General features: G+C 40.6%; 2 protein-coding genes across 4 annotated transcripts in view; both read right to left on the bottom strand.

Annotated features, from left to right (window-relative positions):
• Nucleotides 1–1,065: 1,065 nt before the first annotated feature.
• Nucleotides 1,066–4,893, bottom strand: LOC106956463 (endothelin-2). The gene is made up of 5 exons (XM_015047315.1): nt 4,380–4,893; nt 3,401–3,557; nt 3,034–3,147; nt 1,842–1,895; nt 1,066–1,759 (listed from the first exon to the last, which is right to left on the bottom strand). The coding sequence occupies exons 1-5, from the start codon at nt 4,435–4,437 to the stop codon at nt 1,672–1,674; spliced, it is 471 nt and encodes a 156-aa protein (XP_014902801.1). The 5' UTR covers nt 4,438–4,893; the 3' UTR covers nt 1,066–1,671.
• Nucleotides 4,894–9,875: 4,982 nt separating this feature from the next.
• Nucleotides 9,876–14,301, bottom strand: part of hivep3b (HIVEP zinc finger 3b) — a 49,108-nt gene continuing 44,682 nt past the window's right edge. For all 3 annotated transcript variants that reach the window (XM_015047321.1, XM_015047319.1, XM_015047322.1), the window contains 2 exons: nt 13,152–13,810; nt 9,876–11,621 (listed from right to left, as the gene is read on the bottom strand). In XM_015047321.1, coding sequence (XP_014902807.1) covers nt 10,968–11,621; nt 13,152–13,810 — 1,313 coding nt within the window. In that variant the 3' untranslated portion in view covers nt 9,876–10,967. The remainder of the gene's footprint in view (nt 11,622–13,151; nt 13,811–14,301) is intronic.

Below are 14,301 nucleotides of genomic sequence, written 5' to 3'. Positions count from 1 at the left end.
GCAGAAGCAGCTGAAGCAAGAGACGGCTTCCACCTGTTCATGCAACTTTAAAGGGCTTTTCTGTGTCGCTGCTGTGCCAGCACCATGGACAGAGTTTGGCTCCTGAGGCTTGTGTTTAGTCACTTTGGATAATCATTTATTTATTTTTTTTTAAAGATGTGCTTATCTCCTTCAACCTCATAACACATTTTACAACACAATCAGTTCTTCTGATAGTGTTATCAGTATGACTGGCTCTTGGCAACTGAGAGAAAAAAAGAAAGAAAAAAGAAAAAGAAAACCACAACAAACAGCGTGAACCTGCAAGTTACCACAGAAAGACTCCCCTCAACGCCGTCGTCTCAGGATGACGAACCAGTGATGCAGAGCGTTGTCATGGCCGCTTAAAGCATTGCGAAGCACAGTCTGCGTGCGAACACTCTAATTGTTTTCTGCGCTGAAAGCAGCCTGCCTGTGGCTTTGTTCAGGCCTGTCAGGGAAGCATGGATGGCTGCAGGGGGTCTCTACAAAGAAGAGCCCAAGTATGTAAAGAATGACCTGAAATACAGTCAAGCAAGGCAACCTACTTCTTAAAAATAGATGCACTTTAACAGTCAGCTGCTGTTGTTTGTCTTTGCAGCCTGATTAGTCAGAAAAAAAACCCCCAAGAAAAACAAAACATCTCGGTTCAAGACGGCTGTTTTTGTTTTGAGCCGACCTCCGTCGGCCTCGCTTGCATATTCAGGTACACCAGCGCTGTGTGCAGTGGCAAGCAATCAAGGAAAAACGCAGGGTGACAGGGTATTTCTGTGCTTCCCCGACTTATAAATCGCAGCATTCTTTCCACAGATCCCTGTGATAACACGGCCCTGAGTAGCAGGTAAGCTCATTACTGATGTGAAGCGGTAAATTCCTGAGCCATTCACCCATGCAAGGTCTCCTTTTGAACCCAGAAAAGTGTTTGCTTGACACACAATTGAATCACACATGTTCCTCTAATAGGATTTTGTGTTCCTTTGAATTTCTCCTCTCATGAGTTACTTTATTTACTTTGGCACAGAAAACAAAATTGTAGTTCTTTTGTGCGTGTGTCTAACCTTGTTTTTATTGATCTTTTAATGACGCTTTACAGATATAAGTATGATTTACCAAAACAAACAAGAATAAATTCCCTTAAGCAATCAGTCGTATGATAAAGGCTAATTCATACCGACATATTATATTCAATCAATCAATCAATCAATCAATCAATCAGTTTATTCATTCGATTTAACAGATTTTAATCTTTAAATTGTATAAAATAAATTGGTTAGATTGAACTAAAAACAAACAAACAAACAAAAATCCATGCATGTCCCATATTTCCATGCTTGTATTCGAACTTGCGTTCTGCTTCTTAGGGCCTGTGACTCAGTCGCTTCAGTTCCCTCATCCGGAGTTAAAAATAACCCGGTTGCATCTCCACCTCTGATGATCCTCCACTTTTGTTTCCGACGCGTACCTGTAGACCTCGGGCACGTACTTCCAGCCTTCGATTTACAGGCACAAACAGAACAACACGCGGCCTTCCCGGATCGAACTCATCCCTTAGCGACCTCTCTGCTGGAGGAGTGGAATTTGTTCAGGTGCTCGCTTTCTGCTCCCTCTTTCTTCCTCTTGCGCTCTCACTGCTTCTCCAGCTTCCCCCGTTCATCACACGTTCTCCCTCTTAGCCTGGGACGACTGTTCTCTGCCTGCACGCCCCGTGTCTACTTCCCGCTTCGAGTTATTGGCTGCCGTTCTGAAAGAGAGGAGAGGAGAGGTCAGAGAGAAAAGATGTTGCTTCTTTGGGGGGTTTTTTATCGATGGTTTCTCAATCTCACCTCATGATGTGGAGCATGTCAAGCTGAGGTTTCTTCTTAGACCGGATCTCATTACTGCAGACAAGGAAACAAAAATGTCAGCCAAGCACAAACTGCAATTCTCCCCTCTTTACAGGTCGACTAACGGTCCAGTCATCTGATCAAAACTGCATCACTTCTGAGTTTTAAAACATCAATGTATCACAATTCATCTGCCCCGCATACAGTGCCTAACAAAGTCTATCACACACATTGAACTTTGGCATGTTGTGTGGTCAAGCTGGCATCACTTAAGGAAGCAGTCAAGAAGTCCCTATTGACTCTGAAGGAGCTGCAGAAATCCACGGCTCAGGTGGAAGAATCTGTTGCCTGGACAACGACTCTGTCCAGACTCCATAAATCTTTCCTTTACAGGAGAAGATGTAAAGGAGAAGATTAAACTTTTTGGTTTACGGTGACAATGTTATGTTTGTGGAATGAAAACTAACGCTGCACCTCGCTCTGAAAGTGAGGCAGCATCATGACATAGAGATTCTTATCTTCAGCCAAGACAGGGAAGCAGGTCAGAGCCGATTTGACGACCGATGGTGGCAAATACAAAGGAAGTGAGGAAGAAAACCTGGAAAAGGCTTGAGACTCAGCCAGGGCAATCACTTTCCAGGAACTCATGGATGCCTACTACACCTTAAAGGTTTTCAAAAACATGTTGCATCATTTTCTACCTGGTGCTGTTCTATCATGTAAGATCCCAATAAAGCACATTGAAGTTTGTGGCTGCAACACGAACCCCCCCCCCCCCGCCCCACCAAAAGAAAACAAAAAACAATCTGTAAATGTTTAAATGTTGGAAGAACCTTTGCAAAGGCCCTGCATGACTCTGCTCGCTGTCTCCTTGGTTTCAAGGTGCGTACAGTACAGTACAGTCATTTCTGGGGAATGTGACTAAAGGTTTCAGAGCCTCCCACGCACGAGCTTCCTCGGGGCAAATCCAGATCAACCTTTTGCAGACTCTGAGTCTGCACCCAGTCCTTCAGGCCTGAGCGGGACTGTTTTGATGCTCACACCTGTAGACACGTAGAACGCGTGAGGCACTTTTTGGCTAAATATAGCACCAGCTTCTGTTTGCACCCTACCACTCCCTGTCCTCCTTTCTGCTCACTACATGTGCAGTCTGTTTCCTTCCAGCTGATGAGTGGATGGAGACCCGACTCACCGGAAATGGCAGAAATCGGTGCAGGTCTTGTCGCCGAGCCGGGCACAGGAGCAGCGCCCGGCGGACCTTTTGCGCCGCAGCAAGCCTCCGCCTAGGCCATAAACCGTTGTCTTACTGCGGATTGAAAGACAACCCGGGTCACATAAACATTCCGCAGACTTTGTTCTCTGTTACTTTGCAGCTGCCTTGTTTAATGGTCCAGCAATAATGATAGGAGGCTCAGTCTGAGGTTTCTAGGCTCAGAGTTGGAAGCACTAAACTGTTTTGGTATTGAATCCAAGTAGTTCAGGGCATTGTTGTGAGTCTAGAAGTCTAGATTAAACAAACAAAGCTGCTGTGTCTATTTAATGTGTCCTCTGTCGCCCACCTGGGTGTGTTGACCCAGATGATGTCCAGGTGACAGAAGTAGTGGCACTCGGTGTCCAGCAGCTCGCTGCAGGAGCAGCGCTTGGTTCTCACCCGGTGAGTCCGCACGCCGTCGACGGCTTCTGGTTCTGCCTGTTTCACAACCGGGAGACCCAAACCTGAAGAGTTCAGACGAAACCACAGCAAACACAGCCATAAGATCATTCACATTTCACTGCAGGGTAGTTTTATTACATTTTATTTTGAGTTATTTTACCATAAACGTTCAATGGATTAGAGCTTTTTTTTTTTCTTTTTCTTTCTCTAAATATTGCAGTGAACCACTTTGTGAAAAAGAATATTAACATTTTTACCTCGAGTTCAATTTTAGAAATGCATTTGGGAACTGAAAAAAATGTTTAAACAAAAAATCAGATTAAAAAGTATGAATTTCATAAAAAGTAGAAATGAGTTGAGATTGAAACATGTCAACATTTAAAATAAAAAAAACCTGTCTAGGTGTTATTTTGGTTGTTTATTCTGTGGCATCTGTTTCAGATTCTTTAAGACGTTGTTGTCATTTAAAAGTCATATTTTGAGACGACATTTGTCATGTTTTGAGCTATAAAGCTTTTACTGTAAAAGGTGTGGTGGAAAGAAGATGAGTTTGCAAAAAAAAGAAAAAAAAAAGTGCTGCGTCATATCACAATGTCTTGTGAGTGCTTTAAAATGTGATTGCTTTTAGCATACCAAAAATACACGTTTTGAATTTTTCCTTTCAATTAAGCTTGCTCTAAAAAAAAAAATCTGGTTTGGGAAAATTGCTTTTTTTGGAAAATCAAAAGAGCCGCTGCAAATGAACATCAACACATCTATATTGTTAGCAGGACTACGATTGATACGATGTCATGCAAAATTTATACCAAAACTTAATTATAATATTTTCTAAATGAAACCATGCTTTGAATATAAATTATAAGAAGAAGAAGAAGAAAACTTACCGTCCTGAACCGAGGCCCACAGAGTGACCAGAAGGAGAAGGCTGCTGTGAGTGGGCATGGCTGATGTGTTGTGGATGAGCCTCTGCAGGGAGAAACTACTGTCTGCTCACTTGCTGCTGCTGATCTGCTTGTTTTACTGCTGCTGTCTGAACTTTATACTTTGCCTCCTCTGTTACGTCACAACACAAGCTCCCCGCCCCCTCCTCCTATGGCGGCCACATTCGACCCCTGGGCATTCAAACCTGCATCACATTCCAGGAATTGTCTGCGGCTTTGAAGCCTCTGAGTGGTACAGATAGATATCAGCTGTCCAGTGACATTTACGACTGTAGGCGGATTCTGACTGAGGAATTATCTTGGCAGGGGAATAATGGGGAAATTAACATGAGATTACTGTACAGTGATGATATGATCCCAAAACCACGTGGCGGCACCGTGGCCGATGGAAGCACGTGGAGGAGGAGATTGGAGGAAAGAAGCAGGACGTTCTGTAACAGAAAAACGTCAAATTAGTTTTTTTAGGTTTTTTTTTTTCTGAGGACAAGATTCTGAAGAAATCATTTCTAATGAGGTTCACATTACTCAAACATTTAGGCTTAAAAACAATTAAAATATGTGTGGTTGCTTCAGGTACGATTTACACATATTTATCTTATTAAAGTTTGCTCATTACATGTTGCTGCTGCAGTTGTATTTTATTTAAGCACTTTTTTGGCATAATCTAAATAAATGTTACTTTTGTAAACAACATCAACTTGACATTGCTGGGGTTCATTACACAAGCTAAAGCAATAATAAACCTAACAAATGTTTAACTATTTTCTAAATCACCTCCTTTGGTAAAAACTGATTTCGTGATGATTTAACATCTAAATAAAATGCTTCATAAAGGTGTTTTCACTCTTAAAGTTTCTTCTGTTTTTGTCTTTTCATCAGTTTCAGATTATCGGACGTTTTATGTTTTTTTTTTTTTATGAGACAAAGATAATCTGAAGGAATGTGAATAAGTATTTCCGAATTAAAATTCCACTGATTAAACAACAACAAAACCACTTTCCAAACCAACTGCAGCCTGTGTGAGAAGATAGTTAATCAAGTATTGGTGATTACATGCTTCAGTCGACGAAGGGAAATTATATAAACCTTGGAACAGTAACTTGGCTCCATATCAAAAAAACATTAATACCATGTTTGGGTTTAGCGAAAATGTTACAAATTTTTTTTTTAAGTTTGTGAAAGTTTTTAACCAGATGTAGCAGAATGCACAGTCCAGACATTTCCACTGCTTAAACAGTGGAAATGTCTGGACTGTGCGTGCATTTGTTGGTCAACAATAGTTTTTGCCTTTAAAACCATTTTTTCCCAGTCTGTCTCTTAATGTTAAATCATTAACACTTACTTCAAGGCAAGAAAGGCCTGCAGTGCTTTAGATGTTGTTCTTTTTTCCCTTTTTATTTCAAATATAATCTCATTTATAAATGGTTCATCCACTCAGAGTATTTTTGATTGGTTGGACATTTCCTGATTGTTCCTCATTGTCTTTATTTGTGAATAATTGTTCTCACTGTGATTTGTTTGAGTTTCAATTCCCTTTATGAAGTTTGTTTTAAAAGTCTCTCACTCTACTTCATGTTGCCAGATTTCACAGGTCTGCTAGCAGGAAGAACTGGGTGTGGCAAAGGAATTATAATTCAGTTTTACAACAAATGTAGTGAATCGACAAAGACGGGCTCCGTTTCCATTAATAAGTCAAATCATTGAAAAGATCTTTCACTGATACAAGAAAAAAAAACTATTTGATGATTTGAGACGCAACAACAAAAGTAAAACAAGAAGAAATCTGTAAGCAGCGTTGCATAAAAATCCCTTCAGGAATGAGATCTAATGATGCAACTTTAAGCACGTCAGTAATCCTGACTAAATTTTTATTTCTTCCTTTTTCTTTTCATTAAAATAAGATATTTTTTACGGGAACAAATTGACAACAAAGCATTTTATTTTTTTTTTATCGTTAATGTCAGTGTTTTCATGATTGCGTTATTGCCTATTTTGTCACATAAAATTATATTTTACCTCTCTCCAGGAAATAATCGAGATGATGTAACTTATTGTTAAAAATGTTATTGATCCGTCTATTCCAAGCATATCACCTGCTTATTACTCTAAAAAGATGAATATGTCTAAATATTCTGACTTCATGGGCAACAATTTGCTCATCAATTTGAAACAGAGAAAATGAAAAAGAGGTAATGCCTGTCAATTAGAAAAGTCCCAATCTCAATATAACAGGTGATTTAACTACATTTACCCAACCCAGTCCCTCCGTCCACAGTAGACGGTGACATACAAGACGACTAATCCCAGCAGGGATCAGGGATCCTGGTCGTGTCCCACACGTGACCTGCTGAGACAGTTCAGCCATGGCATGTTCACGCTGATAGGCAAATACCAGCCCTCACACACGGAAACACAGGGAATAAATGTACAGATGTGACGTGCAGATACATCCACAATGATACTCTTTTCCCCAAAAGATTAGCACATGGGTTTTCCTGAGGAGAATGGGTGAAGAGTTGAACTTGTAACCCGAAGCAGAGTGAATTTCTTTTCTGTGAGGAAGAGACAAAATGTTTAATGAAACCTTTTAGCAGAGCTAATGAGAGACGTAGCCGCATTAGTGGCTCAGGAGAGAAACAGTTCAGAGGAGAACCACAAGTATAATCTGTAGGAAAGATGTGGTTAATGGCACCAGTAGCTCTTCCAATGGCAATGTGCAGGAAATAAACGACGGCAAACAGAAAAACAAGGCCAAAATAATCAGTCATAGTAGAGGAGAATGCTAGCAGCATTTTACACGTCGAAACGCAGAAACACTTCAGAGGAAAAAGCTGCAAATACTAAGTGACCAGTGAAGCAGTTGGTTACTATGGAGAATCTGAGCATATATACTGATGGAGAGACATGGCTGACCGAAGACTGAGAGAATGAGAGCATCAATAGATGCTGCTATTTGATCCGTCACGTGAAATGGAAGATATTACTTCATCAAACTTCTGTAGCTAAGTGGAAACAATTTAGTTTTGCTATATATTTCTCATTGCATATGAAATGACAATTTAATGACTTGTTGCTTGTTAAAACCCTTCTATGTAATCCTAAATTCTGATAAAAAAAAAAAAATAGCATAAACTTCATTTCTGTCTATCAAATGCTAAAATGTTTGGTATTTTTAAATGAATTTAAAAAAAAAGATTAAAAATAACCATTTATAACATTCTGGTTGCTGCAAAAATAGGACTATCTATTTTTGTGTTTCTAGAATGTAAAACATTTCCACTCATTCGTTGTCTGAAGAAAGCTGTAGATTGCTTTATGGTGGCAGAATAAGCAATAAAAAATTATGACTTGTATAATATAAATGTACATTGATACTGGATTTGATCAGCAAAATTTAAAATATTACCATGGCACTCTTAATCTGAGTCACACTAAACAGCATCAGTAAAGGGTTAAAATATTGAGTTGTTGTTATCTAAGTTGCTTTATAAACCAGTAATAAACAGTTGTAATTCTTAAATATCATCAACCTCTCATTAACTCACCCTCTCGGCTGTGTGATCTTTGCACTGTACTTTTGTTTGGATGACCTGATCGGTCATCAGATCATCTTTCGACCTCTCATCAATAAACTTAAATAAGGTGCCTGTGCAAGCTTTTCATAATCTCTGCCCTACTGCGCTGCTAAACGCAGTTCCTCGTGACGTAGGCGAATCAGAAGCACTGCGGCTGATGGTTTTGTGTGAAAACTTAATAGTTAAGTGACTCGCTCAAACTCCTGGGATTCATTTTCGTATCGCTAAACACAATGTGCACACTTGAGTTTGGATGACTCAGCATGACAAGAGATATTTTAGGCGTGACAGTGCTGATGTTTCTCAAGCAGACCCTGTGAATGTGTATCCGCAATAAAAACCCGAACTTTGTTGGAACTTATTCACAGAGGATCCGGCAGCTGACCCACTTGGCCCGGAAACTCTCTGGATTTTTTTAACAGGTTATTTAACCTGGTGTGGGCTCTGATTTGATAAGCTGGTTTTTGGTAATGTATGTGTCACCTGTTTATCTCAGAAATGAAATTAATTAACAATGTGGGTCAGGTGAGTCTGTAATAATGCCTGCTTGTATATGTGAGGTACTAGAGATAAATCTCAGGTTAGAGACTTCAGGTCTATATACTGATCCTCATGTTTTACATCAGTCTGTAAAACAGCAAATAGCAAAAACAAACAAACAAAAAAAACATTTTATTTGCAGTTCCCCCCCCAAAAAAACCCTCAAATTGAAATAAAAAAATCTTGCTTTTATTTATTGACTACAATATATCTATCATTACTGTAGTTATTGTTTTTAAACTCTCAAATTAGAAGAAAGAGAAATGTGAGTATATAACTTGTCAAAAAAGAAATGATTAATTATTAGCATAGTTGTCAGCCTAAAAGTGTTTTTAATGAGGTTTTAGGGGGGAAGGTTTCTGCATCTCCTGGACTTTATTTTCCAGATTTAATTAATGAGCAGAAAATATTGTTTTTATCAAAAAGGTTGCGGATCTCTGTCCTATACCCAATTAACCACATTAAATGAACGAGACTTCACATATTATGTGAAGTAGCTAATCAGAAGACGGCTCTCCGAGTACAGACCAATCAGCGGATGGCAGGAAGTTTACTGTGCCAAATCCCGCTTTCTTTTGTCACACTTAAATATTTCAGATAGACAAATTTTAACTTGCAAAGGATAACAGGAGTCATAACAAATGAAGAAACTTGCTTGGCTAAAAAAACATATATGACCCTCTGTAAAATTAACTAATTAATCTTATTTATTTTTTTTTTTTTTGTGGCTTAATTTCCTCCAAAGACCTGAAAAAGCAAAGACATTGAAGATTAGATTCTGACATCCCTTACATCGATCTGTTAGGAAAGAGTTACAACGCCATGTCCGAAGCTTTGGGAGTGAACCACAATACAATCCTTTTGAACAAAAGGAGAGAACATGAAGTACGTTGAATCTTCCCAGGACAGGTCGATCTACCGAAGGAACTCCAGACGCACAACGACGACTCAAATGTTAGATCAAAGCAATTTGCAGTTAAACCAGGAGATAAACGTGTTTTCCACACATGACCAGGTTGGTGTGGGTAGCCTTTTGTTTCCACTTATCTTATTGAATCATCATTTGAAAACTGCTTTTTCTTTTTTTTTTTTTTTTTTACATTTACTCGAGTTATCTTTTGTCTGATCATAGAATCTGATTTCACTGTATAAACTGAAACATTTTGGTTTGGCAAAGAGACAAAAACAGAAACATACAAAGTGGTAAATCTTTTTTCCACAGCACTCTGTACCACATATTCTGTTCTTAAAATCCCCGTGGATTAATAAGTCTAACCATCTAATAAACCACAATTTAGTGAAACAAATCACTACATTGTCCACAGATTGTCTGATCCTTTATTGTGTTTTTGTTTACAACTTTTAAAGTGAAGTTTGCAGCAAAAATGATCAGAGATGTTTGAAATATTCTGTCCAATCTTCTTTCTGTATTTAAACACTTGTGTCTCAAAATTGACTGTGAGAAATAAAAAAAAGGCACAATCTCATTGAAGCCCAGTGCATTTTCTTGTTTTGTTTTATTATTGTTATTTTTTTTTAGCAACTACAAATTTTGCTGTGAAATCTGCAGGGCACTTGATCCTCTGGTACCAGCCAAATTCATTCATATCTCATCTTTACCACCAGTTCAAGTTATAAGAACATGATGAAGTCAAACAGATGTAACAAAAAAGTTTTTCTCCCCACCCCTAATAACAAAAATAAAAATAAGGATCAATGTCATCAAATAAAAATAAATAAGGAGCATTCTCCCTTGTACAGACACATAATCTGAAGCATTCAGTAATAAAAATAAAACGTCAGTGCATTTATTTTGACACGCGTCAGCCGCTCCTTAGGTTCTCCCATGATTTGACTAGTTACCTTGGCGATAAAGCAATGGCCCTCAGAACAAAAAACACCAAATATTAACCCTCCATAACAACATAAAAAATAATAAAACTGAATTCACAGCCTTCTCTTTGTGTACGTTTACATTTAAAAATAACACAAAAATGGACAGAAAAGGCACAAGAAACTACAATTTGAGTAATACTGAACAACCTAAAAGGAAATTGTCTTTTTTTTTTAATAATAATGAAATATTTTGGTCATTTACAAATTTATTATAATTTTTTTTAACGCATATTCAAATAGACATTGAGATTAGCAGTATCTAATTAGATACAGGATATATATATATATATATTTGTATATATTTATAGAGATTTACAGGAACAATATTTTCACACAGAAAAAGTGCATTTTTATAACAAACCTGAATATTGCCAAAGACCAAACATTTAAGTTAACAATAGTATTGAAATTTGTATATATAAAAAAAACAAAGCAATAATAATAATAATAATAAAACAAGACTAGTGTAGCAACCAATAAACCAAAATTGGATGCGAGGTGCATCAAGGTGTCGACACTGCTAAGTGCTCTGTTCTGTTGTGGCCGTGTCTTCTTGACCGTCTCCCTCCGCCGCATCACCGCTTGACGCCGGATCGTCCCGCTCTGGTGCGATTCCTATGGCACGATAAGCTACTGGGGCTGCTGTTCCGAGGCTAGGCGCTCCAGTTTGACTGTCTCTAGCGCCGCCTTCCCTGGTCTCTGTGGCAGACCCGTGGGGGCGGACGGAGCTGTGTGAGCTGCCATATTGCTTTGAGTCTGTGGTCTCCAACTTGAGTTTGGAAAAAGTAAGTTCTGTGCTAGGAGCGTGGTGGCTGGCTCCTGCTGCCTGGTGCTCCGACCCGGCGTCTCCAGGAGTCCTTAGCCCTTGAGTCCTGGGGGTCCCGCCCCAGTATGATTCAAACCGGGACAGCGATGGCCCCTCCAGTGGGGGGGAGGTTGGAGATGAGGGAGTAGTCGGGTGGGACCTCGGTCTGGCCTGTACCATTTGGATCCCACCGATGGGTATCATCAGGCAGGGGACCTTTGCTTGCTGGGAGTGCATGGGCAGATGGCTGAAGATGTTGTCTGTTGCTTGGAGGCCGGGATAAGCCTCGCAGGTGGAGAGACGGAAAGCCGGTGGGAACAAACTCGCTTCTGACAATGTTGGCCTTTCTCCTGCAGCGCCACTTTTCTCCTGCAGGGGGAGCAAACACTTTAATTTTGAACACCAACTCTGACAGAACACAAAGCGCTGCAAAGAGTGAAAAAGAAAAGAAAAAAAAAGAATGAGATTGATTATTCCCCTGAATAAAAATATAAGTCTAAATATCAGATTATTTTACAACGATGCGTTCTGTTTGTGAACCCTTTTAATTCAGACCTATGAATCAGCAAAAAAAGGGGCTACTAAACTCAGGGTATTAATCCGTCCTGTGTCTGAAGGCCTTAAAAAAACAACTACTATTCATAAACTTTTCAACATTTTCTAATGCTACAACCACAAATGTCAGTACATTTTCTTTAAATTTTCATGACGTACCCACACAAAAGCAGTAGATAGAAAATAGTCTATGTATTTTCAAAGCTCTATCACTGAAAATGTGACATAACTCCTTTTAGAAGCACAGTTTACAGCAAGCTGAATCATAATATCTGTGACAAACAAAAGTTTTAACCTTGAGACAGATTTTCAATTTGAACTAGCTCTGGACATTTGCTGGGCCCTTCTGATTCTTGAACATGGTTTTATCTCAACCAGTCGACTGCAGCTCTGGCTGAATGTTTGTTGTTGTCGTCCTGCTGGAAATCTCAACTCTTTGACAGATTCTAACAGGTTTCTTTTCCAGGATCGCTCGGTTTTTATCTCCATCCATCTTCTGGTCTGATCTGAGCAGATTCACTGTACCAGCTGAAAAAAAAAAACAAAAAAAAAAAAACAAGGCCACCCCCACACCATGATTCTGCCACCACCATGCTTCAATGTGGGGTATGGCATATTCGGGATGATGAGTAGTGTTTTACACCACACTCTCTTACTCATCAGTAAATTAAATGTTGGGCCTTTTCTTACCAGAACACCTTGTTCTGTGTTTAGTATGACTAACCTCCACTCTTCACTTAAAGGATGTGGTGGATGCCACGTCCTTTAAGTTTTCTTCCACGTTATTTTATCAAGGCGGTCAAAAAGTCTAATTTTGGTCTTAGCTGACCAGAGCACAATGTTCCCCACAAAGCTTCAAGTAATACATAAAGTTTTTTTTTCTTTAGTTGTTAGTTGTATCCTGTCGTTTCACTTTTACCGAAAGGTCAAATTTAGCTGAGTTGTGAATCACTGTAGCTCCTCCACAGCTACCCTTGCTCTCTTGGCCGCTTATTTCCTTACCTTTGTCAAGTATGCGCTATTTTAAATTGGTCTATCACATGAAATGAAATACCAACTACTGAATAGGATCTTTAGACACTTTTGCTGCCTACAAAGACTCAATCTTTGATTTATTTTGGAAGACAGCACACAATATGCCATATGTTCCTGGTCAGATGGAAGAACCTATTGGAGAATTGGTGAAAAGGCAGTCTTAAAAAAAAATATCTTATTTTTAACATATTTTCAAGAGCACTTTGAATACAAATAGGAAAATCTGGCTCTTAATAGAGTCAAAACCAACACATGTAAAGTTTTTGCTCAGTACTGCATGTAGAGTAAGTTAAAATAAAAAGTATTTACCGGTTTAACATGACCTCCCTTCGTGCCTGGGCTCTCCCAGGGCAGGTATCCGGGGGTCCTGTGCAGCGCCCCCAGTGGTGATGGAGAGGTTGGAACTTGAGACGGCCGGTAGCAGCTGGGTGAAACGGGACGAAGAGGAGAATGTGCTCTGACGGGAGACGGCCTCCTCTCAGGGGAGGGCGAGATGTGTCTGCCAGGCGAGGATAACTCGGTCCTCGGGGAAAGGCTGCGGATCGGCGAGGGCAGCTCCAGGCGGGGGGAGAGGCTGCGGCTGGGGGAGCAGCTCTCGCTGCTGGGGGAGAAGGCCCTTGGAGAGCCCTTCCATCCTTGCCTCGAGAACAGCGCCCTCCTCCTGCCCGGAGACGCCGCCCGTCTGCTGGCACAGACTCCCCTCGGGGCGGGCTCCAGACCGGGACCGGGCTCCGGATCGGGGGTGACCTGCTGCGAGCGCCGTGCGCAGCTGGAGCGCCCTCCCATCGACGGATGAGTGTCCGATGAACAGGAGGACGGCGGGTCTTCGTGGGACGTAGACTCCTCTTCCTCCTCGTCCTCGTCCTCCTCTTCCTCATCATCGTTGTCATCCTCATCGTCAGACTCCTCCACGTCGGAGAACTGATGCTCCCCCTGCTCCTCTGAGCCGAGGACGCGCTCGTCACTGCCTGATGTTTGAGGAGATGGAGAAAAACACAAGAAACTTTCAATCGTTTCCTGTCGCGTTCACGCAAACTTTAAAACGTCTATTCAGAAAATCGTGACATCGACTCAAAAAGCCTTTACAGAACAACCTCGGAAAAAAAAAAAAAAAAACCCAAACGGGCGATGAAGGCTCAGTTCACCTTCCACCAAACAAACCCCTGTTATAAATAGACTAGGAATGAAAAAGGCTGGAATTCAACTGAATAGCACTTTTCAAAAACTATTTCTGCAGCTTTGTGAATGGAGGAGTCGGTACGTCCTTGGCCTGGACCGTCAGCGAGAAGGAGGCGCAGAAGACAAAGCCAGGGAGGAGACAGTGAGGCGCTCGACTCGAAGCCAGATGGAAACAAGTCTGCTCTGTTCAGCCGCACTCGGGCGACGCATTCTTGAAGACGAGGTGTAGCAGACGGACTCCTGCGACGACCGCACCGGAAGAATGGGACTGGCTCCTTAG

The sequence above is a fragment of the Poecilia latipinna genome, unplaced genomic scaffold, assembly GCF_001443285.1.
Source record: "Poecilia latipinna isolate Pla-1442-1.1 unplaced genomic scaffold, P_latipinna-1.0 Scaffold820, whole genome shotgun sequence".
Classification (NCBI taxonomy): Eukaryota; Metazoa; Chordata; class Actinopteri; order Cyprinodontiformes; family Poeciliidae; genus Poecilia; species Poecilia latipinna.
The sequence above is the reverse complement of the archived record's forward strand: the minus strand, read 5'-3'. Positions and strand labels throughout refer to the sequence as shown.